At 39.6% G+C, this 27,781-nt stretch overlaps 1 protein-coding gene across 1 annotated transcript in view; it reads right to left on the bottom strand.

Annotated features, from left to right (window-relative positions):
- The window catches only part of pacrg (PARK2 co-regulated), a 117,810-nt gene that overhangs the window by 71,497 nt on the left and 18,532 nt on the right, over positions 1-27,781 (bottom strand). Inside the window, exon 2 of the mRNA XM_007889317.2 lies at positions 20,486-20,620. Within this exon, the coding sequence (XP_007887508.2) occupies positions 20,486-20,620 (135 nt within the window). The remainder of the gene's footprint in view (positions 1-20,485; positions 20,621-27,781) is intronic.

A 27,781-nucleotide genomic window follows, 5' to 3' on the forward strand; every position in this document is an offset into this window, starting at 1 on the left:
AGCATGTTTTAAGGTAGCACAGAGGGAAAATGCCCTGCAAAACTACTTGTGCATCTAATGTTCTATGCATTTCCATGCATTATGGGAGGTGTAATTGTAAAGTTCTAGAGTAGATTATGAGAGGCATAAAGTCAAGATGGTAAACTTGACATCACAAGCTGCATGTGTGTACCGTGAGAGTAGCCATCCTAACTCGGTGCCCCCTACAAAGCTGTTTGGAAGTTTAAAACAACCGAGAACTCCACCTTCAAACATATACAGCATCTCCTCCACCTCTTGCATGTTGTGGACGGGCAATGGAGTTTGTGGATCATTCCTGGCAGCCTTGCAGGTCAGTGAGGTGAATATGAAATGTTACGTCCAAGTGTTCATTGCTGATTGTTGTCTTCATTCGGTTGTACTGTATTCCTGTTGTTTAAGTTTAATGCGGACAAGGTGATTTTTTTTCAAATACTGTGGGCTTTTAAGCATCACAATGGTTTAAAAGCTGAGGGCCAGGACACTGCAGAATTCTTCATTTTTGGCACGTCCCTTGAGTTTTATCAACACTCACAGTGGAGATGTGTAATGACTGAATTTTGGACCTCTGCCAAGAATGGGATTGGCAGGAGGGGTTTTGATTGACAGTTCTGTTAGGGTTTCTTTCAAAATGTCCAGAATAGATTTTTTCCTGATGAATCATATCGTTATAAAATAAGCTACAGTTAGGTAATTTATACGTTTGACCCAACATTTGTCGAATGAAGAGGTTGAAATCTGAAAAGCAAGTGTGGTCTTCCACCAAAATTATATATAGAGACAAAAGATGTGCTCTGATGAGGAATGTGAAAATGGCAAACTGTAATGTAACAATGTAGACATCTGATATAAATGAGCAGATGTAAGTGTTTTTTTGTAACTTTTTCAGTTTTGAACAGTGAGTAAATAGTCAGATACAAGGTCAAGTCAAGTACAGTTTCTGTAAACAATTTACAAACACAACTTTCTGTGGTTATTGTTAAAATGTAATCTGATGGCTTCCAAAGTTATGTAACAACAACAATTTAATAATAATATTATTATTATTATTATTACATGTATATAGCACTTTTCATATAAACAAATGTCTCAAAGTACTTGTCAAACAAAGATCGTGGTTGACATGGAGCACAGAATCAATTTACAGATGCTGATCAAATTCAAATAAATATTTTCAAGAGGCTTCTGAAGACAGGAAGATAGGTAACAAGGGAAAATTACTTTGGAAGCAAGTTTCAGAGGGTTGGACAAGATTGCATAGGTAGAGAGTGATAGTGCGATTTGAAGCGCAGGGCAAGAAAAAAAACATTTGTGTTTTTTATCTACAAGATCATCTCAAAGCGCTTGACAAACAAAGGTGGACACCAAGGAAGAGAAATAAAACATTTAATTTAATTTGGATTTGTTTTACCTTTGAGTTGGTGGGGTTAACAGAGAATGTGAAATCTAGATACACCAAAGGGAAGGGGAGGGAAGATCGCCCTAAAAGGGAGCCAGTCCAGCATCATCTTCACATGGGATATGGTTAGGTGTGATATATCAGGGGATTCAGTCACCAAGTTCAGCCAGGAAATACATTTAACCAACTGATATTTTCAGTTTAAGGGGTTATTTGGAAAGTTTAGCACAGCGTCCCACACAGGGTGATTATATACGATGAAGCTTAAACAGGAAGACTTTTCAAAATTTTAAAACACAGAATTTTTAAACACAGAAACACAACCAGAGCCATCTCCAAACCTTAAATGGAAACCCACCTATTGTGATGTGGTAATTTAGTAACTGTCAGACTATAATAATAATAATAATCCTTGCATTTGATATAGTGCTTTTCACGTCGGAAGGACGTCCCAAAGCGCTTCACAGAACACACTGTAAAGTGAATTGACTGTATATTTGACTGTGGTCAAACAAAATGTAAAAATATGCATGCTACATTGATCACCAGCACGAACAGGTTAGTACATGAGTTGAGGGATTTGAAAGAGATCTCAACAAGCTGAAGCAGTTGAATCTTCTGTCACACTAAAATATGTGGATGAGAAGACAGTGGAGGCACATCGTTGAGATCCGAGCGTTTTCTCAGAACAAGCGTATAAGAACAAAGTCAACTGATCAGACAGTGAATTTGGGATGAAGTGATTAATTAGACCTTATTTTGTCTTGAGCAGATTTACTAAGCTTTCTCCAAATACTAGCATTGTTTTTAATTACTGAAATAACACCTCTATTGGTTGGCCCTACTTACTTATGCATGAACAACAATGTGATTGAATACTCTTGTTAAAAATTCATTCGTCATTGTAATTAGCTATAATCATAGCCATCCTGGGTGCATGAGAATGTGTGAACAACCAATTCACAACCCCAGTCTATTTGAATATGAATCTCTCGCGTAAGTAACCATAAAACAGAATGAAACAAAGGCTCCTCTCTCAGTAACTTTTTAAAAAAGCCCCCCAAACCACTATTTCAATTTCAGGGATCTGTTTGCTAAAACAAGGGTTGTTTAATGAAGACAATGGCTTATTATTTCCACTGAGTGACACTCTGGGTCTGTTCATTGCAAGCTTGGTTCTTTCACACTCTGCCAAGGACACTGAAACAAAGACTAAGCAGTCAGTCCTGCAAACAGAACTCTCTTCACAGAAAAGCCATGGTGCTCTGTTCCCGTAGCACAGAACAAGGCCTCTACCATCCTACCAGTCACAGCCTGGGACTTTTTTTTGTAAATGAGTCATAGAAAGGATTAGGGAGTCTTCAAAAACACACATACTATCAGGAGGTTAAGTCAGCGTCAGTGGTTGGGGGAAGGGGTGCTTTAGTCAGTATAATAAAGCTGCAAACACAGACATACTCGGTGGGCCACCTATTGGTGAAACACTTTCTTCCAAATGCCGGTTAATCAGAATCCTTTGGGAATGCTTCAAGGGAAAAAACATTAGTTGGAAAGTGTCCAAAAGAATCCCAACAGTGGGAAAAAATAACATATGGAATGTAAACTGAAATGAGAATGGAAGAATACATCCTCATCACTAGGTGGTAGTTAAACTGTGAAATATGATTTGCATCCTTTCATTTAAGAATAATAGGCCTCCAAGGTAGATTAAATGTCAGGTATAAAAAACTACTATTTAAATTCAAGTGAGTCTCCAGGGCTAAGTGGAGAAGGTACAAAAACATTATTAAGAAGCCTCATATTTTATTTATGAACATAAATTCCAGATTCACAAATTGTTTAAAAAATATGGTGCATCTTTAAAATCCTGATATATTAAAGAATTGGAAATGTTTGAAGAGACACATCCCTATAATTTATGAAACTGTGGATGTGGACACAGAATTGCTTTCCTCAGTTCTTGTGCTACGAAAACAAGTTTTAGCATTTTGTGTCCCACACTGGTCACCCGCTTCTTCATGTAATTTATACCATAGAAACAATAAACCAATAAACCACGACGCCAGACAAACAGTGAAAGATGTGAGAACACAGTGAGCTTTTAATAAGGAACTCTGTGCAATGATTTCAAATGAAGTTTTTGTCAGCAAATTATCAATAACAGTAACAAAATTAAATGAACATCCAAACGGCAGGTGAAATTTAGGTGGTGTGTTGCTGCATGCTCACAAATCCAAGAAAGCCACAGAGTGAAGTCTTAATCAGCTGTTCTTTGATGAATTGTCGACAGACATGTTCACTATGCACAGTAACAGCCTTTTAATTACTCTTTGCCTGAAGTACATTAGATGGAAGTTTAATGAATTTGTGCTGCCATGTGTGAAAAGAAAACCAAACCGACCAGTTCATTTTGAGAGTTACGATGGGAAATACACAACTGTCAGTGAATGAATGAAGAATCTTCCTAGTTATAGTTATGGATTTCCATGGGATGACTGGGCAAAGTGCAATGACCCCTAGCCTCATCTTAGCTTAGAATTTTATTTGGAGATTTCTGCTGCTATAAATTATTGTTTACATGTTTTGCATGTGCTTTTAAAAATAAAATGACCAAATTTCATGCACTGAAAAGCCAACACTCAAGTTTAAATGAAATCAGAGCCAATGGCACATTATTAATGGTGAGTGTTGAACAAATTGGCTTCAGTTTTTTTTATTTGAACTGGACAAAAAATACTCGTAGAAGACGTTGTTCATGTGAAATATAGATGAGGAATGGGGAGATCAAGGATAAAGCCTTCAAGTACACCAGAGGTAACTGTCCTGAGTATGGGAGGAAAAAATTGTTGGGAGAAAATGTAGTGATGATGATGGGACAGGTAAAAGCAGAACCATGTAAGGAATGGTGCCACATAGGCAGACAACTGAGGAGAGCTGATACAAGAGAATGAAGTTATCAACAATCCTGAAAGACTAAGAATGAGGAGGGGAAAGTGAGTTGTGGTACAATTACGTTCAATGTTACTGGTAGCATCGACTGCATTTTATAGAGAAAGTGCAGTTATTTTATAACTATAGTACATAATGTACATATTTAAAACTTGTCAATGAGATAAGGTGCTTTTAGAAATTGTGAGGCTCAACAAAGGTCAATGAAACATACCATATCTCTAATTTTAGCACCGAATCCAGCATATATTCTCCCAAATATCATGTACAAATTAAATAAAATGATACTTTGAGGCTCTATGTGAGATTTTTGTTTTCCAAACCAACTCAAATGAGAACTTGTTCATAGAAAGTGATAATTTAACCGAAGAGGGTGGATCAGTTTTAGTAACTGTGAAAAGCCTGTAATCAATATGAAGTGTAACAGAAACCCCAAAAGATGACTTCTGACTACTTCTAGGATAGTTGACCATGCCAGGAATACATTTCAGTGTCTGGACTGCGCCACTCCTTCACACACATTACTGTTCAATTCAATTCTAAAATGAGAACTGATTTCATTTTCCAGTATACAGTGTCAATTCGAAAATTAAAAGGTGTCATGTTATTTAAATAATGTAAATTGCAAGAATTTGTGGGCCACTCTATTTTCTTCTCTCCTTCCTCATCTTTGTGAAGCACTTTGAGATATTTATCCTATATGAAAGGCACTTTCTATATAAGTGCAAGTGCTACAGGTCTAGGTCTGTTATACATCAATCTTTATTGATTAGAGGTTTGTTACACTTTGGCTGTGCTAAACTCTACTGCTGTTTTATATTCTATATCGCTTACAGAGCTACCTTTGGAGATAGTGCTGTAAATTGAATGAAACAACACTCTTACCTGAGGAAGTGGACACTTCCACCTTCTAATGTGCGTCTTTCTCTCAACTCTGCAGGCACCAGCATATATCGTGGCAAGATAAATGGCTGCTATCTGCCATGTTGTCACACTTTTTTTAACTGGAAATTGGATAAAGTCCATGGCCAGAAAATGTTGAGGCTTTCCATCCTTCTAAGTCATGTACCGTTTCTGTGTACCCCACACAGTGTGAATGGGCAATTTTTTCAAGACCTTGTGGTTCCTGAAAAGTAGTTCTGAACTAGTCCATAAGCTACAAGTAGAGTCAGTAGAACAGTGATGTTTTACTATGCATCAGTTCAAACTGAAAAGAAAAACAACACAAAGCTATGCTTCAATTCTGTCTTTTGCTGTACTGACTGTCACAGTCTATCTCATGGGAGCTTACTAAAAAAAAAGTCAGTTACATTGAAAAAGCACATGCATTAAGATATGCATATTACCAATCTGTATGCATAGCGTGATGCATATGTCAGTACATTCAGAGTTTCTTTCAAAAATATTTTAGCAAACTGATTGGACACTGATGAACTGTGATTTTCCCTTTCCCACCCTACGGGATTGTATGCACCTGGAGATATAATCTCCCTGACATATGAAGAATACCTCTTTAAGGAATACTGCAGGATGAGCAGTCTCTGTAGAACTGAACTCCAGCATAAGGCGTTATCTTTAGAAGAGGGAAGACAATTTAAGGGGGAACAAAACTAATGTGATATTACTTTAACAAATTCAATTAGTAACATTGTATAGAACTGGAATCACAACTGTAAATAAAGCAACTTAAATTGGAAGTATCTAATCTTGCTGCTCTATAACGTATTCCTGAGTATTGGTACACTAAGAACTCTCAAATGTCATGGAATGGAGGTATACAGATCTAATTCCCCCTTTCTGCTTAATAACAGAATTTAGCTATGAAAATCTGGGGAACACTAAGTGAAGGCTAAGTGAAGGCTGCAATGTCTCCAGGGAAGGGAAGTAAAATTTAGACTGGTTAATGTGGAGTCCTGTAACTTAGTGGTTAGAGTATTCGCCTCGCAAGCGAGAGGACCTGGGTTCCATTCCCGGATAGGGCGAAATGTTGGGCAAGTTTCCTTACGCCACACACCTCTGTTTATCTGCAATAAGTAGGAACCTTATTGGTGGATTGCTTTTCTGGGGTTAAAATCTAATCAAAATAAATAAATAAAATCCACGACTGTTTGTGAGACACTGCTGTTTCGCCCACAACATATACAGTCAATTCACTTTACAGTATAAACAGAAGTCACTGGGAACATGTAGCAGGTTAGGCAGCATCCAAGGAGAGAGAAAAATGAGTTAACGTTTCAGGTCGATGACCTTTTGTCAGAACTCACAAACTCAGAACTCAGTTCTGAGCCAAAATGATGAGAAATGATGAGAAAAATTAAAAAAATTAAAGAGGGGAAAAAAGAACACATAGGTTTCAAACAGGCTCTCGATGTATGATCGTGCCAGGTTCTGAGATCTTTTAAAAATGATAGGATTTCCCTGGTGTCAGCTTGATAGACCTTAGACTGCTGTCAAGTCTCATAAGACTTTTGCATCTACAGCCACTCTCATCCAAAAGCTTTAGACTGGAACTTTAATCTTGTTGAATAGCTATTATATAGCATTAGTGTTGCAATGTGTTTTAATCCTTTTTGCCAATAGAACAGAATTCCACAGTGCTGTGGAAAATGTGGGATTGGTTAATCCCCCTTTAATGTGGCAGCAATATTGTTTGTTGTGCAGCGTGAGCTTCTGCAAAAAGGGGGAATGCCTCTGCATAAAGTGCATCGTCTGGCTCAGTTGGTAGCACTCTCGCCTCTGAGTCAGAAGATTGTGGGTTCAAGCCCCATGCCGGAACTCATTTAGTCTGAGATGATATTCCAATGGAGCACCGGAGATGTGTTGCATTATCAGAGGTATTGTATTCCAATAGAGATGTTTAAACCGAGGCCCTGTGTGTCTATTGATTTGGCCATTAAAAATCCAATCGCACTCTTGAAAAGAGATAGAAGTTTCTCCTGATACCCTAGTTAACAATCCCCCAGGTAAAATTGGTCATGCATTTCATGGTTGTTTGTGGTAAAATTCTACACCTGCCGTGTTAACCTACAAATACACTGTCACTCCAGTTCACAGTAAATTCTGTGAAGCGCTTTAACACAATCCCCAATGTGAAAGATACTATACCAAATGCAATGTTTAATATTATTATTATTATAGTCCAGATAAATTTACCTAAGGGGTAGAATATTAGTTGCTATTTTACAATGTCTATGCTTGGTTGTGCATTAAAACCACATTGGATGAATTAACAAGTATAAAGCAAATGGGGTGCAGGTCCCAACATTTGCTGCCTAAAAACACAAAATCTCAACATCGCACTAACCAAATCCCAAGGTAAGTTGGAATTTTATGGATCCAAACTACTGGCTTATAAAAAGGCTCTACTGCATTGACTTTTTTTAAAATCATTGATAATAGAAACATCTAATCATTGGTTGTGACCTGAATGTCATTTGTGTCATTCTCAAATGTTTTCTTCTGTTTGCTTATGATTCTTGTTATGGAGGGGAGGGGGGGAATCAGAAGTTCAGATTTGTAAATGGGTGCTACCAAGTACAGTTACCTCTATCTGCTTCCAGTATAGTCACTTTCTCCAACTGAACCCTAAATCATGACCCCTGCTCTCTAAAATCACTCAATCACTATTTCTCTTCACTCCCAAAAGGGAGATTACTCTCTAACATCTGGTTTCATGCAAAATTGAGATTAATTTTGATAATTCAGTTGTAATGTATCAATTTGTCCTTTCCTTGCGCTACCAAATATCCAATCAATATCCTCTTCAAATGTCAAGTAAGTAAGAAAAAATGTCATAATGTTAACAGCTATAGGTTTTAATAACCTGGATAGCCATTTTATTTCTATACAAATGGAGTAACGGATTGAGACATTTCTGAAACAAACGTATTTTCCAGGCAAGGCCTGATATAAAGGAGGGCACACATCCTCATCCATATGAAACTGAGCTGCTTAATTTTGGGTGAGCGAGGGATCATTTTATCTGTAATAATAGATTATGAAAGACTGCAGTGGAGTTGCGAAAATGAAAAGAAGCCTGCAGATGCTGAAAATTAGAAACAAAAACCTAATGCTGGAAATCCACAGCAGATCAATTAGCATTTGAAAGAAGAAGGTACGTTGATGTTGTGGGCACCGTCCTTGAGTTCTGATGAAGGTAAGTGCCCAAAAGGTCAGCTTCTTCCTTTATCTGACATTAATTGTTTGGCGTTGCAACTTTGGCACTTCTGGTTAAGTGATAGGATTATTTATAGCTTTAGTTATTGATTCACTAACATACAGTACTAAAAATCATTTTCAATCTTTACAACTTCCATTTTAAAAGAGTAGTTTTGGACAGCTGCAAACATTGGGTGAAGCACTCCAAGACACTAGCCTGCGTGAAGGACGCCGTATAACAAAAACAAAATTACATTTGTATAGCGCCTTTCACATCGGGAGGTGCTGGACGACAAGAGCTTCGGAGTCGAGCTGGGTGTCGGGATCAGGGAGGGTGGAGGGAAGCAGGGCGATCAAAAGCACGGTCGAAGAGGAGGGTCTTGAGATGGGACTTGAAGGAGGCAAGGTAGAGGGTGTGGCGGAGGAACTGAGGAATGGAGTTCCAGTGGGTGGCGGCAGAGTGGCAGAAGGCCCGCCCACCAATGGTGGGGCTGGTGAGGTGGGGGACATGAAGCAGGCCGGAGCCCGCTGAGTGGAGGAAGGAAGCAGGGTGTCTGGGGGTTAGGAGGTCGCAGAGGTAGGGGGACCAAGACCATGGAGGGCTTTGAAGGTGAGGACAAGGATCTTGAACTGTATCCTCTGTGTGGTGGGAAGCCAGTGGAATTGGGCGAGGATGAGGGTGAGGATGGGGATCACGGAGCTGGGAGCGGACACGGGCTGCAGAGTTTCTGGATAATCTGCAGCCTATGGAGGGAGGAATTGCGGAGGCCGACAAGTAAGGAGTTTGCATAGTCAAGCCCCGATGTAATGAAAGCGTGTATGAGGGTTTTGGCGGCCTGCGGTGTGAAACAGTGGCGGAGCCGGGTGATGTTGCGGTGGTGGAGGAAGGCAGAGCTATTCAAGGCACAGATGAGGGATAGAAAGGATAGTTGAGGGTCAAACAAGATGCCAAGGTTCTGGACTGGCTGAGCAAGGTGGAGTGTGCATCCATGGATGGTGATGCTGTCAGTGCCTGAGGTGTGGAGGCGCTGACGGGAGCCAATCAGGAGAGCCTCAGTCTTGTTGACTTTCAACTGAAGAAAATTAGCTCTCATCCAGACTTGATGTCTGACAGACATTCTGGTCCTGGAGTCAAGGATGGAGGCAGAGAGGTAGAGTTGGTTGTCATCCGCATACATGTGTAAGTTGACCCTATGTCTACGGATTATGTCATCAAGAGGGAGCATGTAAATATTGAAAAGGAGGAGACCAAGGACAGAGCCCTGAGGAACACCGCACGAGACGGTGTGGGGGCTGGAGCAGAGACCGTTTGTGGAGATGAAGTGGAGGCGGTGTGAGAGGTACGATCTGAACCAGTCAAGGACCGAGCTGTGAAGTTTGAGATAAAAGGAGAGGTGGTCGACAGTGTCAAAGACAGCAGAGAGGTCAAGGAGGACGAGGAGGCAGAGGGAACCCTGGTTGCAGATGGACAGAATGTCATTTGTCACTTTGACCAGAGCTGTTTCTGTATTGTGGGCGGCACGGAAACCCGATTGGAGGGCATCGTGAAGGGAGTGGCGGGAGAGGAAGTGTGAAGCAACAACTTATCCCAGGACCTTGGAGAGGAAAGGGAGGTTGGAGAGGGGGCGTTAGTTTGAGAGTAGAGATGGGTCCAGGGAGAGTTTTTTTTAAGGATAGTAGTGATGACAGCCATTTTTAATGGGGTGGGAATAGTACTAGTCGACAGGGAGAGGTTTATGATGTCTGTGAGTAGAGGGGCAAGGAGGTGGAGCTGGTAGGTAAGGAGAGGGGTAGGGATGGGGTCGAGGGAGCAGGTGGTCAGTTTCATGTGGGTTATAGTGGTGATGAGAGAGGAGTGGGAGACAGGTTCGAAGGTGTGGAGGGAGGGTTGGGTAGAGGCCGGAGTGGGAGGGGGAGATGGGGAGGGTGAGGCAGAGGTAGCTGGATTCGAGGAAATCCAGCATCGCCTTGCAGTTGGCATTAGAGGTGAGGATGGGCAAGGCGTGAGAGGATGGGTGGAGGAGCCGGTTGGTGTTGAAGAGGAACCTGGGGTTGGCCTCCAAGATTGTCTTGAAGTAGAAAAACGATTTAGCGGAGGTGAGGGCGGAGTGGTGGGATTTGATAAGGTCCAGCCAGATCGGCCGATGGACAGTCAAGTTTGATTTAAGCCAGGTGCGTTCAGTGGCACGCAAGTGTGCTTTAAGGGACTGAGGGTATGAAGCGCTCTGAGACGCCGTCAGGTGTGGAAGGTGCTATATAAATCCAAGTTGTTGTTGTTGGGGGTGGCTGGTGTACTTTGGTGACTTACATGAATAGGAGATGGTTTGGGAAGAGAGGGGAGCGAGCGAATCAAGAGTGAAGGAGAGGGAACTGTGGAGAAGAGTGACCGAGGAGCAGGATGATTCCAAGGCAACCGAGAGGGAGGGCGGGGAGATTTTTCCAGGGGCAGTAGGAGGTGGAGGTAGGTTGGGAGAGGAATTGAGGCATTAAGGGAGATGAAGTGATGGTCCGAGATTGCTTTGTAGATAATGGTGAGGTCCGAGACAGTGAGGCCCCGAGTGATCACCAGGTTGAGGGGGTGACCGCGAATGTGGGTGGCAGCGTGGATGGATGTGAAGGGAGAGGTTGAAGGCGGAGATCGGGGTGGAGATGTCAGCAGAGGTATGCCGGAGGGCATGAAGTGAAGGTTAAAGTTGCCTAGGATGAGGAGGCGTTCAGAGCAGAGGGAGAGGAAAAATAGGAGGATGGAGATGTCAGGGATGAAGGTGGGGGAGGGCTTGTTGGGGGGGGCAAAAGATAAGGAGAATTTGGAGGGAAAGGTTGGAGTTGTTATTCTTTGGATTTCTTTGGATTGTAAAGTATACTAACAGAATTGTTAAACATTTAGGATAATGAAAGCCACAGAGAAAACATAGCTACATCTGACCTGAGGGAATGTCTCCGTTTTACCAGTCAAAAGAATCACAAAGAATCAGAAAAGTTATTACAGGATTCTGTCTGATCTGGGTCTCTAACCTGTTCCACGTGCAGGAATGCCGCTCTGGTCTTGAGTGTCTCAGTTTGGTCTTCCATTATATTTTTGAAAAATCGTTCTTGAGTTTCAGCTGCGCTTTTGGCCACTTCCCCCTCACCCCCCACTCAGACTCAAAGCACAGTATTTTGAAACAGCCTTTTGACGTAAAAGCTGCTATATAAATATATATGTTGTTGTTACCACAATTTCTGAATTGTCGGTTAATGCAAATTCAATCCTCCCCAAAACGAATCAAATTCCTTTGACTTGATTTTGGGATATTGCTGGGGTGCGTGCCTACATCAGTTGCTACTGTAACATCCTGTACTAAATATGTTTATCATTTATTCCAGATCAACATCTGGGTAGCTCTTTCAGAGAGCCAGTGAGAACACAATGGGCACAGCAGTTTTTGTGCTGTAAATTCATTCTATGATTGTAAGCAGACGTTGTCAATTTCATTTTTGTCAGCGACAAATTAATTATTAAAATGGAAATCTATTCCAATGATATATACCGGTGCAGTTCTTTGTGTCTCGCTTCCAAATTCCATTGGAGGTATTCTGAATTGCAATGGTCATGTCTTGATATCCACGTTTTCGTTTTTTTATACTATGCACCGCAACTCTATGTTTCAAACACATTCCAATGCATTCAATAGTTTTTTTTAAGCGGAGGGGGTAGGAGATGGATTCCTTTTCTTCCACGAAAGTCAATATATAAATGTAATTTGTTGTTCTTGATGTTCTATTTGAATGGAGTCAGTGATCTGAACCAACACAGACCTGATTTCAATGGAGATTCGGTCAGAGTGAGTAGACTGAAGGAAATATTGATAAAGTCTTTTGTATCAAAACAAAATAAAACTGCTCCCCACGCCCCCCCAAAATACTAGTGCCCCACCATAAACTAGGGGAAAAACAAAAGCAGACCCACACAGTGGCATGAGAGAAATCAGATGTCTCTCCTGAAGGCTTCAAGAAGATAACATTTTGTTCATGAGATTAACCCAATCTGAAAGAAGAAAGCTACATCAAAGGCATCTGTTCTATTCTGCCTCACTCAACTCCCTCAGTGACATTTCTCGCCTGCCCCCGAGCCTTTGGTCCTTTCCTTCTCACAGACATACAGCATGCACTGAGAAAGTCTGATGGTGCTCCGGCTTTTACAGCTCTTGCTTCAAATCAGAGGAGACACTGTGTTCCTCCACCACAAATGAAAATATCAAAACATGTTTTGATTTCATATAACCATGCTCTCAATTGTAATTTTTCCTTTTGAGCTAGGGCATTTTCTATGTTATCCACAACCCTGGAGTTCAGAGTGATGAATGATATCAAGAAGCATTGAAAAGCATTCATTAAGTCCCTAATTAGACTACAATAGCTGTCTCACCTTCAGGGCAGATATGAAAATTCATCAAAGGTTAGTTTGTAGCATCAGCGTGGAACTTTCTGACAGTCAGCAGTAAGTTCACATAAGACCAATGTTTCTTTTTACAGTTAAAGATTAAACTGTAACAAGCTTCGACATTTCTGACTGGCGGGTTTTGTAGCAAGGGAAAAATCCCATTCCTAGTTGAGACAGGAGCGATAATAAGATTTTTCAGCTTTGTCATGCTGTTCTTTGAAGGGAGGTGGTTGTTTAACTTCAAGGAGTGGCTTGATTTGTGGGGGGTTTCGTTCAGAGCTGTCAATCTGGCAAGTTTCAGAGCTTTAAAATGTTGTGTTTTCCCCTGTGGGTCCATAGTAATGTGGGTTGTCTTTATTCGAGTGCCCAACAAATCACTGTCACATATCAACAGCCGATCTTTCTTTTCAATCTAAGCACTTTTCAGGAGTTATAAATCAACTGAGTTTCAGGCTTGATGAGATGGCATATGCCCTGGATTCAAGAACAGATGGAAGCAAGGGGAAAATTGTTTCTGTGGCCTAGCTACAAAGCAGCCTGGTTTCATAAAAGTGAGCCATTTGAACTGATTTCTCACATAAATTACTGTATACAGACAGAGTATTAGCCCATTCAGCATAAAATCTTTCATGCAGCTTTTAGAGGTCATTTAACAAATTTAAATGAAAGATATTTCTGATGAATGACTGGATTCTTAGTATGGATGCTTTCCAGTGTCACAAATTTACATCAGAAAAGCATAATTAAATTATGCAGGTGTCTCCAAACAAGAAATTAGCTCTGTGGGAATTGCAAACTTTGGGTGAAGCAGCCAGCGAGGGAGGGAAAAAATCCCCTGCATGACTTACAATTGGAATGCTGAACCTCGACAAGCTAAGACAATACTGTTATGCAATAGAAAGCAATTCCTGCATACTCTTTAACGCTGTACTGCTCCTTGAATTATTTTCCTCTGATCTTAAGTGTTTCAGAGAAATTTGCCAATTTATTTTTTCTTTCTAGTATCACCCATTATGCAGTTTCATAAGGGATGGATAGTGAATTTCCTGAACATGTTTTACACTGTTGCCTGAGGTACATGACCCCTGCAGAAGCTCTAGGTCTGAGATGGCCAAGAATCTAGGTGATTCAGATGATAGATAAAGGTGACCATCACTGTAAACATTTGAATATCTTCACAATGCACTTTGTTAGAATTAAAATAAATGAACCAATACATCTGCAAGTTCCAACTGGTTGAATGAAGATGAAGGGCCACTTGGATAAGGTAATGGGGGGCACCCAGTGCCCACCTAACTACCTCTCAGGAGGAGGAAAATGGCAGAATTACTGAAAAGGGTAACACAAAAGCACCCGTACTTCAGAAAACAGGCTACAAGAGTGGCTCAGTTAGTAAAGACACTAACTGGAGTGAAATTTAACCATTCAAATCTGAATAATCTCAGGTTAACTCCTAGAGGGGGAAAACCAGTTTGGGATCTTGCTTCTGATCACAATCCAGAGACCCCTGCTGGATGATGAACATGTGCAGTTGTTGAATGAGGGCAGTTTTGGGGTTGGCTGTGAATGCTCTCTCAAATAGCTCTCAAAAAGACTCACAAATGAATAATGGATTAGTTGAGGTGAGGTACTAGAGGTGCCTGCAGGAAAATGCTCAAACATTACGAAAAAAGAATGAAATGCTTTTATGAGAAGTGGGAGAAAATTGAAGTTGAAAAATATCCACTATTAAAAATCACATCAAAGATTTACAAAGAAGATACTGCATGGAAACGGGCCACTCGGCCCAACCAGTCCATGCTAATTTTTATACTTCACCCTTTCCTTATTCGTCAATTTAATAAATAGATAGATTTAATTGTATCAAACATGCATATGCTTTGAGTATTTTGTTAATTATTAAAACAATTAAATTGAATGCCAGCACAAAAAAAATAACTAGTTCAACACGGGTTAAGTGCCTCACACTATCAAGGTTTGTTATTTATTACCATTTTTTTCTTTCAGTGTAGGTTGCTACATTACAGTAGATGCGCCCAGCTTGTACAAACCATATTTTGCATTCTAAAATAGGACAACGGTTCAGTTAGCGAACTAAATACTTAAAATATATTCCAGTGTGCATTTTGTTGTCTGAGGCATGACAATCATCCTTTGTAGAACAATATCTCAGTGATAATACCAAACGTGTATATATTGCAATACCATATTCACAATAGTTTTCTTGATGACAAATTAAGTGACTGATTTCCCTCAAGAATTGGAAGACTAGAGGAAGATAATAATAATAATAATCCTAGCATTTGATAAAGTGAATTCACTGTATATTTATGTTATTCCAAACTTCTTCATCTGAATAATTAACTTTGATGAGGCATAATGGGGAGAGAGCAGGAGAGTGGGATTACAATCGGTGGCTCCAAGTGGAAAAAAACGGTGCAGACTTGATTGTCCAAATGGCCTTATTCTGTGTTGTAATATTCTACGATTCAAATGGGAGCCATTAACTGTTGCACAGTGCTGAGTCGAAAATTGAACTTTCATCATTGGAACCTGCACTAGACAAATTCAGAAGATAAAAAATATTCTACTTTAAAATCACTGCAGGTTCCATGTGAAATTTACTTGTTTTGCTATATGGCTCAGATGGCTTGTATAAAAAGTGGAAATATTACATTCAAGTTGAGTAATAACAAGTTGAGTTTAAGGGTCATGTCGGTGGAGAGTAGAGAGGTTTATCTCCATTTTTCTCATGCTCTATCTGATCTGTTGTACCTGGTTCGATTGCAGCACTCTCTCTTCTGGGTCAGAAGGTTGGGGTTTCAAGTCTCGTCTCAGTCTGCGCAAATTGGCTTCCGTATTCACCTACAAATGCGCTACTCTTTCCAGTAAAACTTTGTGAAGCACTTTGAGACATTTTGACTTGATACAGCGCAAATCTGATGCAGATCAAATGTAAAGATTATTATTATTACCTGCTCTGAACTATAGAATATTTAATGCGATGTTTCAACTGGCAATATGCTCCATTTTCCAGGTCGTCCCTCACCTCTACAAATACAACTTCCAACTAAACATAACATTTTTAACGTTCACCAGAAACATCTAAACATGCAAATGAGACTTATGTTTCAACATCTATTCCAGAGAATGATAACTCAATAATACAGCACTGTCTCAGTGTAGTGCTGTGTCAGCCAAGATTATGTGATCAAGTCCTGATATGGGGTTCAAACCCACAACTTTCTATCACAGTTGAGAAGATTCTCACCTGAACTAAACTGACAAATAATGGAAATAGAAAAAGTATAGTTAAAGGGAAAGTGTTGCAATTTCTTTATATTTCCTGCATATTTAGTTTCCTCCTTTCTATGTGCTAATTAACTTGCCACTCTCCCTCCCCAGTGACCAAGCTGAGATCAGGAATTCAGCATGTGGGAATCCAAATCCAAATTGCATACAATGACTTAATTATTGTGGCCTACCCACTCATTCCTTAACTTATTTCTACATTCAGCAGGTGGGGATTTTACTGCTCAGTGGCACTACTGTACGTATTCATACAACATTAATATCTATTTATATTGTTTTCTTGCCACACTGTCTGTGAAACAAATAAAGGTATTCAATTGACCGCTACAAAACATTTAAATGCATGATTTTGTTATCCAACATCAACTTTAAAATTAAAAGCAGTTGGAATTTCAAGATGCTAGCCAAACCACTTTGACCTAAAGAATTAAAGTACATGCTTATAATGATCCCTTATTAAATAGATAGAGAGATAACAAGATTATTATAGGTAGACTCAAGTTAAAATTATACCACAAATGAGGATGAGGAACTTCCAATTTACATTTGTCAATTAAAATTTATAAGTGATTTATGTTCAGATAAAATCACTTGAAATAACTCTAAAATAATTTGCAATTAGAACATATATGGATGCATTGGTTACCAATAAATGTAATTTGACATGTGAACTCCATTTTCCACCTTCACATTTTACTGTTATTATTACCCTTTTACAGAAACAGGAAATTGAATTTCTAAAGAAACATGGTGCTTCATAACAGTTTTTTTGGAGGGGGGGGCGGAAGAAGACTAATTTTCCCCAAAATATTACTTGAAACAATCGCTGGTCTTTTTACAACAGCTCAATTTGCTATCTTGGAGATGCAAAATAAATTAAGTTAAATTTACTACATGCAGAACAGACAGAAATACTGTATGTTGGGAAAAGTAAGATCGATATTGTAAACTGCATGGCATGGTGAAATAATTTAGATCAAACAAAATAAAGTGAATAACATTAAATTATCTTAGAATTATCAGTCAAGCAAATTCATACATAATGATAGAAAATGGGATTGAATACAAGCCTCACATTTGTGTACCTTATTGGTAGATTAATCCCAGTTTGATTATTGCTCAAGATGTTGGCGGGAGATAAAGTTGTTTGTGGCTGATCCATTTACTTGGATGTGTGAACTTATCCAAAAAACATCCTTGACAACAACATCTTTTGTCTGCTTAAAAGAAAAATATGCAGTTCCCTGAAGCCACAATTGGTATTGCTCTGAAAAATGCCACTTGTACATCGTCATGGAGATGCTAGAGAAAGAGTTCAGTCATCTCAGACCTACGTCTGGCAAACTGTTAACTGGAGAAAATGTTTCAATGGCAAGAGTTGACAGACAGAGAAAGAATCCAAACATCTTTTCTTTGAAGCCATTTGACTATGAACTTGCATTTAATGTCGCATTCAGCCAAAGCTGAACATTTAGCCCAGTTCCCTGTAGAACAGTTTCTTACTCAGTTCAGTTGCCAGTAAGTGAAGTCTCATCACTAAACTGTACTTATTCATCTCCAAACTGATAAACATACTCAGTGAAGTCTTAGGATGACTATTTGGGGAAGTAGAAAATGTCACATTGGTGCAGTGCTGAGGTTGAGGCTGAGACACATGATGAGACCGAGGAAAGGAGTTTTGCTCCACTTCCAGCTGTATATACCTCACCTGAGGCGTTTGGAGAAAGGAAACTTGCCTAACATTTCGCCCTGTCTGGGAATCCAACCCAGGTCCTCTTGCTTGTGAGGCGAGTGCTCTAACCACTGAGCTACAGGACTCCAAGGTATGATTCATAAAATTAAAGTCTGGTGCAAGGCATCAAACTATAGTGAATATTCAATAATAATGGATAATGAATGATTAGAAGTCAGGTATAAAACAGAAATGAGCACAGGGAGTTTAAACGAGCAATGGCAATAAAAGTCACTTTCTTGAGATCATTAGAAATCAATTGTTACTATGGACCTATGCAAGTCAATTTAATTAATTGTATTTATTTCTTACTAACGTATGCGTGAGTCTCATACTGGAGTTTTCAAATGCTGGCTTATGTGATTTGACAGTTATCACATCAATTATTAAATGCAAGTTCATAGTTAAATATCAAAAAACTGCAAAAATTCAGTCAATAATTATCAACTGGTTTCAGCTCAAAACACCCTGCAGTTTTGGGACAATGGTTTGCTCTGTTGGAGCTCTAAAAAAGAGCCAATCTGCCAAAATGTTTTTTCTTGATTGAAAGGCAACATCTGAAGTTTTAGATCTCAAGGATTTTTTTTTGTTCTTTAACCATTAAGGAGTGCAGTTCTACACTGATGTTAGTAATCATCTTGTACACTTAAATTTGACATTGAACGTAAAGATGTACAGTATGGTATATCTATGGTTTGGTATTTTAGCAACACAAAGAAACTCAATTGCAACATGGTTGGATGGGTCCAATGTCTCATTGGCTGTGTTGGAAGCGAGATACAAAACTAAGATGACTTTTGTGTCATCGGCTCATCATTGGTGCCACTTCCTGCACGCAGGATGTCACCTTGTTTCAAAATGCCGTTAGTGATGCTTCTTGCACATAATGCACAAGTGACGTTAGTCGCAACCTGACCACCTGCAAGACGGCCTTGTTTTAGTGTGAGTTGTCAGGACAAGAAGTTGGGTGGACTTCTGCTTCCGGTTCGTGTGTGTCCAAGAAACTAGACTAAGAACACAATAATGGGGTTCCCCTGTTATTTGAGGCAGCAGAATCTTGGAAAATGTGGGTAATAATATATAAAATAATATTTCATAGATTTGGACTGAGAATGTACAATTAATTGAGATATTTTTCCATTGTTCCTTCAAATCCTTTGAAATGAAAACATTTGTTCTTCACCTCTACTGCCCAATTTAAAAAGCATTGAAATGGGTTCCTGCAAACCTTGCTTACTTAACTGTACAAAAGGTTTGTTCAGAGCCGAAGTAGATCATCTGAATGGAGGCAGATGCGATCAGCTGATTGGCCTACTCCTGTCTTAAAAACTTTTTATGATACCATGATTCTAAAGTTCTGCAGAAAACGACTAAAATAAAGCTCAGAAGGTTGACAAACACTCCCCTCAGATTATGTTGATAGATTCTCTGCGTTAAAAATCACTTCAAATGAAATAAATGTATTTATTTGGTCAGCTGGGTGTCTGACACATGTGGAAACCCATGCTAAAGAGTATTCAAATCAAACAGAGTTCTGTGCATCCCATCTGGAAATTCCAAATATATTTATTGGAATGGAATGAGCACTCTGTCCCTGGAATGAACCATCCTGCTTACCTAATTCCATAAAGTATTAGGCGCAGGTTGGCAAGAGCCAAGGCTTGTGTATCCCAGAGTGTGTGTTGGGGTACTGCTGGAGTCTAACCAATTAAAACTGCATACCTTGTCAACGAAAGCATTGGCTGACGTGCTTGTAACATTCAATGTAATACTGAGATTAGATTGCAATATGCTAAGAAGAAAAATCTTTAGGTGTCACTTTTTAGACAAGTTTCAAATGCAATCTAATTTGTGCCATAGCAAGGGTAGAACTTTTTTTTAATGCATTTATGTAATGCATTTATTTTGAGGCTAATTAAACTTGTGTCAGCTAAATATTTGAGACGTTGATTTCCATCTGGAGGTCAGTGTGTAACAAAAAGCTGAATGACAGTGATTACAGGGGCTAACATATATCGCAGCCATCGAAAGTTGTGGTGTAATCAGGATCTACCTTCATTTATATTCAGCTCTGCATTACACAGGCCACACAATCTTAACCTATCCATTTAGATAATTAAAGTTTCCATTTGTAAGGATCCTTCAGGAAGAGGTGAAGTTTGGGAGATAAATGCCTGCCTGCTTCATGCATCTCACTGGTTCCATTACTTGATGGACTGTTTTAAATAGCCTAGGTTGCCAGGTCCTCATACAAATGGAGATGGATTGGCCTGCAGAGAATACTCTCAAAGGAAAGCTGACTTTGTCATCTTTTTGGCTAGATGTAATTCAATTGTTAGCAGGGGTGGGCAGCTGACTCAGGAGAAATGTCTTTTTCCAGCCCCCATTTACTGAGAAATGACTCCATCGCATTAATTTACAAACTAACCTTGTTTAGCAATAGGAAACGTTACTGCAGTAGTTCAGTGCTTGACATGTCTGTACTCCAACTCACCTTCCAAGCTATTCGGTTTCCTCTTGTGCTGTGCTCCAGGGCTATAGGGAAATCGCCTCGTTTGTAGCACTTGCGAAATGCAGTCGGTCCAGAAGGTCTCTCTCGAAAAGCTCCTGCAGATGAAGGACCAACCACCTTAAAAGCAATTTAAAAAGTGTTATATATTTGGATCTTTACAATTGTGAAAAGCTTCAGTAAATATCATTTTGATCCTTAGTTAAGTTATTTGTGACACGCTTTATAATTATACAATTGCATAGATACACTAAATGACAAACTACAATATATGTTAGTGATTTGTTTTTACATTGGTTATCAAATCTAAGACATTATAAGGTTTTCTTACAATACTGAAAGACAGTGTTCTTTGGCAGTAAAATTAAATGAACTAGTAAACGTAATTTAAAACTATTTATTCAAGATTTATTGACTAGAATCCTTTGTTCTAAACAGGAATATGCTGACTCTGTTAAACTGAAAAACAACCCAATTAATGTGGACCAGCAAAAAAATGATGGTTTTAGGCTGGAGTTCTGGACCACCATAGAACTAAGTAGGTGACTGAGATTAGAGAACCTGACATTTTGCAATTATGGAAAATGGTGGTGTAATAAGGATCAACCTTATATTCTGTTCTGCTTAGAATAGCCAGCAAGGAGTCACTTGGCATTCTACAACTAAGGAATTCAAAAAACATCGTAAATAACCAGTGTTACTGGATTTCAATGCAAGTTATCAGATCTCAGATATTTTGTTACTGATGTGAATGCTGTGCTGCATATCATTTTTAAATAACACAGATTTGTTTGTTTTTTATCAGTAGAAATTATGAATGAAGAGACTCACTGTTTTTCAGAAATGCCTCCTGTCCTTTGATACTATGAAATACTAAGGATGCAGTGACACAAAACTGCATGACTCTGAATTTAACAAAAATCTGGATTAATCTCAAATTTGCAAAGTAACTTTTGAATTGTGCGGGACATTGTGCATATACATGGAAGTAATTTCTTGTCCTTTCTGCACACATGTAACACCAAATATTTGAATGCACCTTCACCTTTCATCAACTAGCTTGAAAGTGATTTGTGATCTATTATAATATTATTATTATAATATAACCATTTTATTGGGATGCATCAACCAACAGACCAGGCTCCACATTCATAAGCACATTTTTGTACAACCATATATGAAGGCAGAACACTTAAGAACTAGGTACAGAAACCGAAGATTGGATTCTCTTTGTTTCATCCTTCAAATGAAGACTTCAGTATAAATGGGTATGAGAATAAGCGGGTAATTTATGACTGGAGCAGTTAACTCCAGTTGCACCAACTTGATGGGACAAATGGCTGCGGGGAATAAATTTGCCAATAATTCGCATTAAATCTGTTATTCTTTTTAACTAGTTTTTAAATTTCCTTATTACATCTGACCATTGAATTTATCCCCTTCTCTTCCCCAGCAACATTGTTTTGCTCAGAATTTCCTCTCTCCGATGCTGGGCCTGATCACTGAAATTGCTATTTTGAATAAAGACATTTAATTCAATCAATATCCTTGTAGCAATACTAAATTTTTTGCCTCGCTTTAAGAACTGACTTGTTAATAAATGGTGAGTTTTTTTCAAAACACAAAAAGGATAAATTCAATGCTTGGAAGTTGGGAAAGAGGTTTAGTTTCACGACCAACAATATAGTTGCTGCATTTCACAGAAAAAACACAGTGAAGCTCTTTCAAATGTTTGGATGAAACACTATATCAAATAAAAACATAAGAATTTGCTAGGCTAAAGAAGACCAAAATCCATCTAATTTGCTGTCCACCATCCTGGCAGTAGCTTGACATGTCGCGTCTCATACTGTATTCCGAGATATTATTTTCTAGCAGAAATCTATCTAATTTGTTCTTGAAACAAACATTTTCTACTTCCACTGTCTCCCTAGGGAACCTGTTCCATAAGTTTACTACTCGCTCACTGAAGTAGTGTTTCCACAGATTTGTTCTAAATTTACTCCCCGCTTCAATCGCAGGCTGCGTCCTCTGGTTCTGCTGTTCAGCACAAGACAAAACAGCTTATCATGGTCTACATTATCTATTCCCTTCAGAATCTTAAAGACTGTAATCACATCGGCTCTCAACCTTCTCTTCTCAGTGTGAACACGGTCAGTTTATCTAACTGCTCCTTGTAGTCCAGTCCCTCTATCCACTCAATCATTTTGGTTGCCCTCCTCTGTATTCTCACAATCGCTGCAATATCCTTTTTATATTGTGGTGACCAGAACTGCACACAGTATTCCAAAGTGTGGTCACACCAGTGATTTATAAAGTGGCAGGACTACTTCACTATTTCAGCTCAATATTACTCTTTTAATAAGGCCAGCATCCAGTTTGCCTTACTGCTACTGAGCACAAGTTACATGCTGCAAATTTCACTCAGTATATTTCTGCTTCACTGATATTATCTTGAGCTATAGAATATAGCATTCCTTTTTTTTACTATTAAGAAACAATTTATAATCCAAATATTTTGAAAGTAAAATGCACTTTGCATTTTGATATCATGCCAAAATGGTCTCCATTGGAAAAAAACTTTTGTTCAGCCAATTGTGTTTTTGTGTTTATTCAGATGGACTGCAGTTTTACCAAAACGGACAACGTCTCAGAGCGCTTCACAGTAACAGATCCCGGGAACGAGCCAGGGGGAGGGGGAGGGGGAGGAAGGTGACCAAAGGCGCGGTCAAAAAGAAAGATCTTCAGCAGAGACCTGAAAATAGGAAGGGAGGGTATGAGACGAAGGGAGTGAGAAAGGCAGTTCCAGAGCCTCGGGGCACAGGCAGGCAGGCTGACAGAACATCAGGGGACTGGGGGTCGCAAAGAGAGGTGGAAAAATAGAGTTGGGTGTCATCCGCATACATGTGGAAGTGTACCTCATGTCTGCGGATGACATCCCCAAGAAGGAGCATGTGGATCAGAAAGAGGAGGGGCCCAGGTGAGAGCGGGAGGAGAAGCCGTTTATGCAGATGTGCTGCTGGCAGTTTGTGAGGTAGGACTCGAACCAGGCGAGTGCCGTCCCACTGAGGTGGATGACGGAGGAAAGGCGGTGGAGGAGGATGGGGTGGTCGACTGTGTCGAACGCGGCAGAGAGGTCCAGGAGGACAAGGAGGCAGAGGGAGCCCTGGTCACAGATAGAGAGGATGTCGTTTGTGACTTTCACAAGCGCAGTCTCTGTACTGTGGGCGGAAACCGGACTGGAGGGGTTCAAAGAGGGAGTGGGAGGAGAGGTGTGTGAGGAGTTGATTGGCAACAACGCATTCTGGAACTTTTGAGAGGAAGGACAGGTTAGAAATAGGGCGGTAATGTCCGGGATTTGAGGGATCCAGGACTTTCAGGTGGGACTTGAAAAAGGGGAGAGAGGGGGCAAGGCGAAGGGATTGAGGGAGAGTGTTCCAGAGTTTCCGGGCGAAGTGACTGAATGCGAGACCTCCAATGGTGGAGCGGAGGGTCGGAGGGACAAGCAGGAGGCCGGTGTCAGTCGAGCAGATGTGGAATGGGGAGTGAGAAGTTTGGAGAGTTTAGAGGAAACAAATCCACTTCCTCTAAACCTGATTAACATCATAACTTTAAAAAGAGCAATTACTTAAGATTTTTTATTCTATCTTTCCATGAGCAGGCTATATTTGCTTTTGTTTTGCTCTCAAAAGTAAAAGCCGCCATAAATTTAATTTAAAAGGACAAAAAAATGGAATGCAATACTTTGATTTGAATACGTATAATGTGAACGTTTTTTATTTTATTGTTCTAAAAATATTGTCAGTAAGCATGCTGCGACTGTATATAGTTTATGATCACATATTGGTAAACTAAATAATTAGATATTGAGTTTACATCTATATCCTGAGCTTCATCTGCAATGTGTGTCTTCTCTCTGGTTTGTTTTCATTGCTGTGCTGATCAATGCCTGTGAGATTATTGCTCCCATTGTTGCATCCCAATAACATGAGCTGTGTTTTTTAGCCTGCAGTGTAAGATTACTTGGGCTGCAGATAATCCCATGATTGCTATTAACACCCTTTAAGTAGAACACTCTCTATCATCCAGCCCGTGCAAGAGTCAACAGTGACACAATGTTCAGTTGTCAGTGAATATTAAGTTCCCAATTTATGATCGTCTGGTTGATATTCCAAATACTGTACTGATGCAGCTACAAGGCTGGCCAATGCTTGGGAGATTAATTTCAACATCAATTTGATTCTTGTACCCACAGCTTGTTCTGACATAACATATTAGAGATGAGTTCAGTACCAGACTGAAATATGGATTCCAAGTCAGAGTAGCTCTGCACTAATTCAATAATAATTTAGTTCTAATCACCTGAATATGTGCATATTCAGCACAACATTATGAATAATATGTTCAAAAATGATACCGAAATAAACAAATAAATCTCACATTTAGTACTACAATATACAGAATACCAAAAGTGTTTTTTTTTATTTGGATTATTTCTAAGATTCAGTCATCTAAATCAGAATTGGCATCAAACATTCCTTCAGTGCTAGAGGGATTTATTCTGAATAGCCCTAGCAAGATTGTAAATGGGCAATGTCATTGACTGTGAGTGTTTGAGCCATGAAAGACTATTTCTAAATATTTCTTCTTGCTATGTTCCACTGCTGTGCCAGTAAATAGTAATGTTTTATCATTTGCACCATGTCATTTAAAACATTGTGAATTCTAAATTATTTAACGCCCAGTGTACCATTTGTGACTTTCTAACTGATATTGCTAGTCAGGAAAGCATAGTATGGAAAATTATTCTTAACTCAAAAAATGCTGAGTTTAAATACTAAAGGGAACTGTATAGTGTACTGGTTGGAACATCATACCTGTATTCTGGGATAAGAAATATTGAGTATCCCGTCAGAGTATTTGTCAATAAAGAAACTAATTCAATCATGAAATTATATCACATGGTTTGTGGTTATGACAAACCCTTAAATTCCTCAATACAAATCCTCTTTCTCTTGCTAAGCATCAGTGTTGATGCACGCCATAAGCAGAATAGCATGAGGAAAACAATAACCATCCATCAAGGTCACCAATGCATTCTAGTGTTTTGTGATCAATCATCATATCAGTTGATGAACACGTGTTCATGATGGCAGGAACAAGATGCTATTGTTGAATAAACCATAATGAAAATATGTTATAGCTTTGCATGAAGTATTGAAACATTAGAAAAGCACACTTGTATTTCAACAGGTTTAAGAATGGTACAATCAAAACGTGCATCATTGCCTTTAGGAGTCATGCATTCTGCTTTTGGAAATTCACTCCTGGGAAACAAATTGAGTTGATCCTGGAGAGACCAACATCACTGTAAGATCGTTCCACTGAAAATGATCTCAAGATTGATCCAACATCCCCAGAGTGTCATCAAAGATTCAATTTGGTCTGTGTTATTTAGTATCTGTCTCCAAGCTGCTGATAAAATTCTGAGGTAGCTGGGTTGCTTGGTTAATTTATTGTCATGTGAGGCATTCAGGCTAAAGATATGAGTTAGCTGTGTACCGAAATGGCTTCATATTTATTCTCTCTGGAGAACGTAATAGGTATGTTCCTCTGTCCTAACTCCTATGTTGCTAGCGTATCTCTGTGGAAGTTGGTCATCAAACATAGTTTCTGATGTCCTTTCCAGTCAGGAGACAACTGCTGCTCTCGTATTTTCACAACATAAATATTTCAGCAACATGGCTTAAACACTTTTCAGCTGCTTCTGATGGATAAGATACTTGACACAAGGTAACTGATGGGGTAAAAAAAATACAGCTACAACTTGCATTTGTTTAGCGCCCTTCACACGGGGTAGTGTCTTGGAGCGCTTAACAGTTGTGGAGTCTGACACCAAGCCAGGGGGAGATCGAGGGGGAGGTGACCTTAAGCACGATCAAAAAATACAGGAAAATACAAAGTTTCTCTTCAATGTGAATTTCCTATTTGCACTTAGCATTGATTTTATTTATGTAAATACAGTATTGGGTCTCACAACCAAGTGAGGTTTTGAAAATCAATCAATTGAAAAGAATTACAAGCAACCTTGACATTTTTTTGTAAATTTGGTTGATTTTGTGTTTAAATGAGCAATTGTAAGAGGGGTTGAAGGGCATTGACCATTGGGCCTGAACCCCTCCAAGTTTGGCAGAGGATAGTCCCTATTTGTCTGTAGGAAGGTTGGAGAGTATTAGCAAAATTGAATCCAGAACGATTTAAAAAATTGCAATTTAAAAAAAGAGATCTACTTCATTTATATTTGTAATAATAAGGTGGTCAGATTCCATATTGCATCTGCTCCCACCTCACCCCTTCACCCCCCGCCCCCCCCCACCCCACCAACTAATCTTTGGTTGGAACTATACCCAGATCTGACTAACGTTTGTTTTGGTCAGCCAAGTGACTGACATGTGGAAACCCATCCCCATGCTTAAGAGTATCCAAACCAAGGTGAGATTTCTATGCATCCCACCGACACATGGAAATCCCAGAATTAGATTGTTGGAATAGAATGCACACTCTCTCCCTGGAAGGATGCATGCTGCTTATCTATTTCCAGAAAGTATTTAATAATAATACTTGCATTTAATATAGCGCCTTATCACGTCTTCGAGATGTCTCAAAGTGCTTCACAGTATATTCTGGAAAGTAAATTGACTGTATATTTTGTGGGCGAAAAGCGGCAGCCAATCGCACACAGCAGTGACCCACAAACAGCTGCGGATTGAGTGACCAATTTATTATTATTTGGCGCAGGTTGGCAAGACCCAAGGCTTGGGGACCCAAGAGCGTGCGTTGGGGTACTGCTGGAGTCTAACTGGTTAAAACCGCATAGCTTGCCATCAATATTGTTGTCCGGCAAGCTTTCCCGCTGCTTGTCCAGCTAGGACCATCCTACTCATTAAGACTTTGGCTTGCAGGAGCTGAGTGGGATGGCTCCCTGCCCCCAGTGACTGGTCTGCTCTTCCAAGTCCTGCCGACAAACTGAGCACTCTAGCAACTGATTTATTGAGCCTCATTCATGCTGCAACCCTGTAGAGATCACATTCTGTTCAAGATGATCCAAAATGAATGCGATCTCTCAAGGCTATACTGTGACTTGTCCAGAATCCATTTATGCACTGGCTGTATATCATTCCATGCCCAATGTATCTGGCACATTTCCCTTTACTTCAGACTTTCTCTAGGACACAAAGCAGTCTTTCTTTTTGAAGAGGGGTATCAAGCAGGTAAAATATA

This window comes from Callorhinchus milii, unplaced genomic scaffold (assembly GCF_018977255.1).
Source record: "Callorhinchus milii isolate IMCB2004 unplaced genomic scaffold, IMCB_Cmil_1.0 Scaffold3, whole genome shotgun sequence".
In the NCBI taxonomy this organism is placed as follows: Eukaryota; Metazoa; Chordata; class Chondrichthyes; order Chimaeriformes; family Callorhinchidae; genus Callorhinchus; species Callorhinchus milii.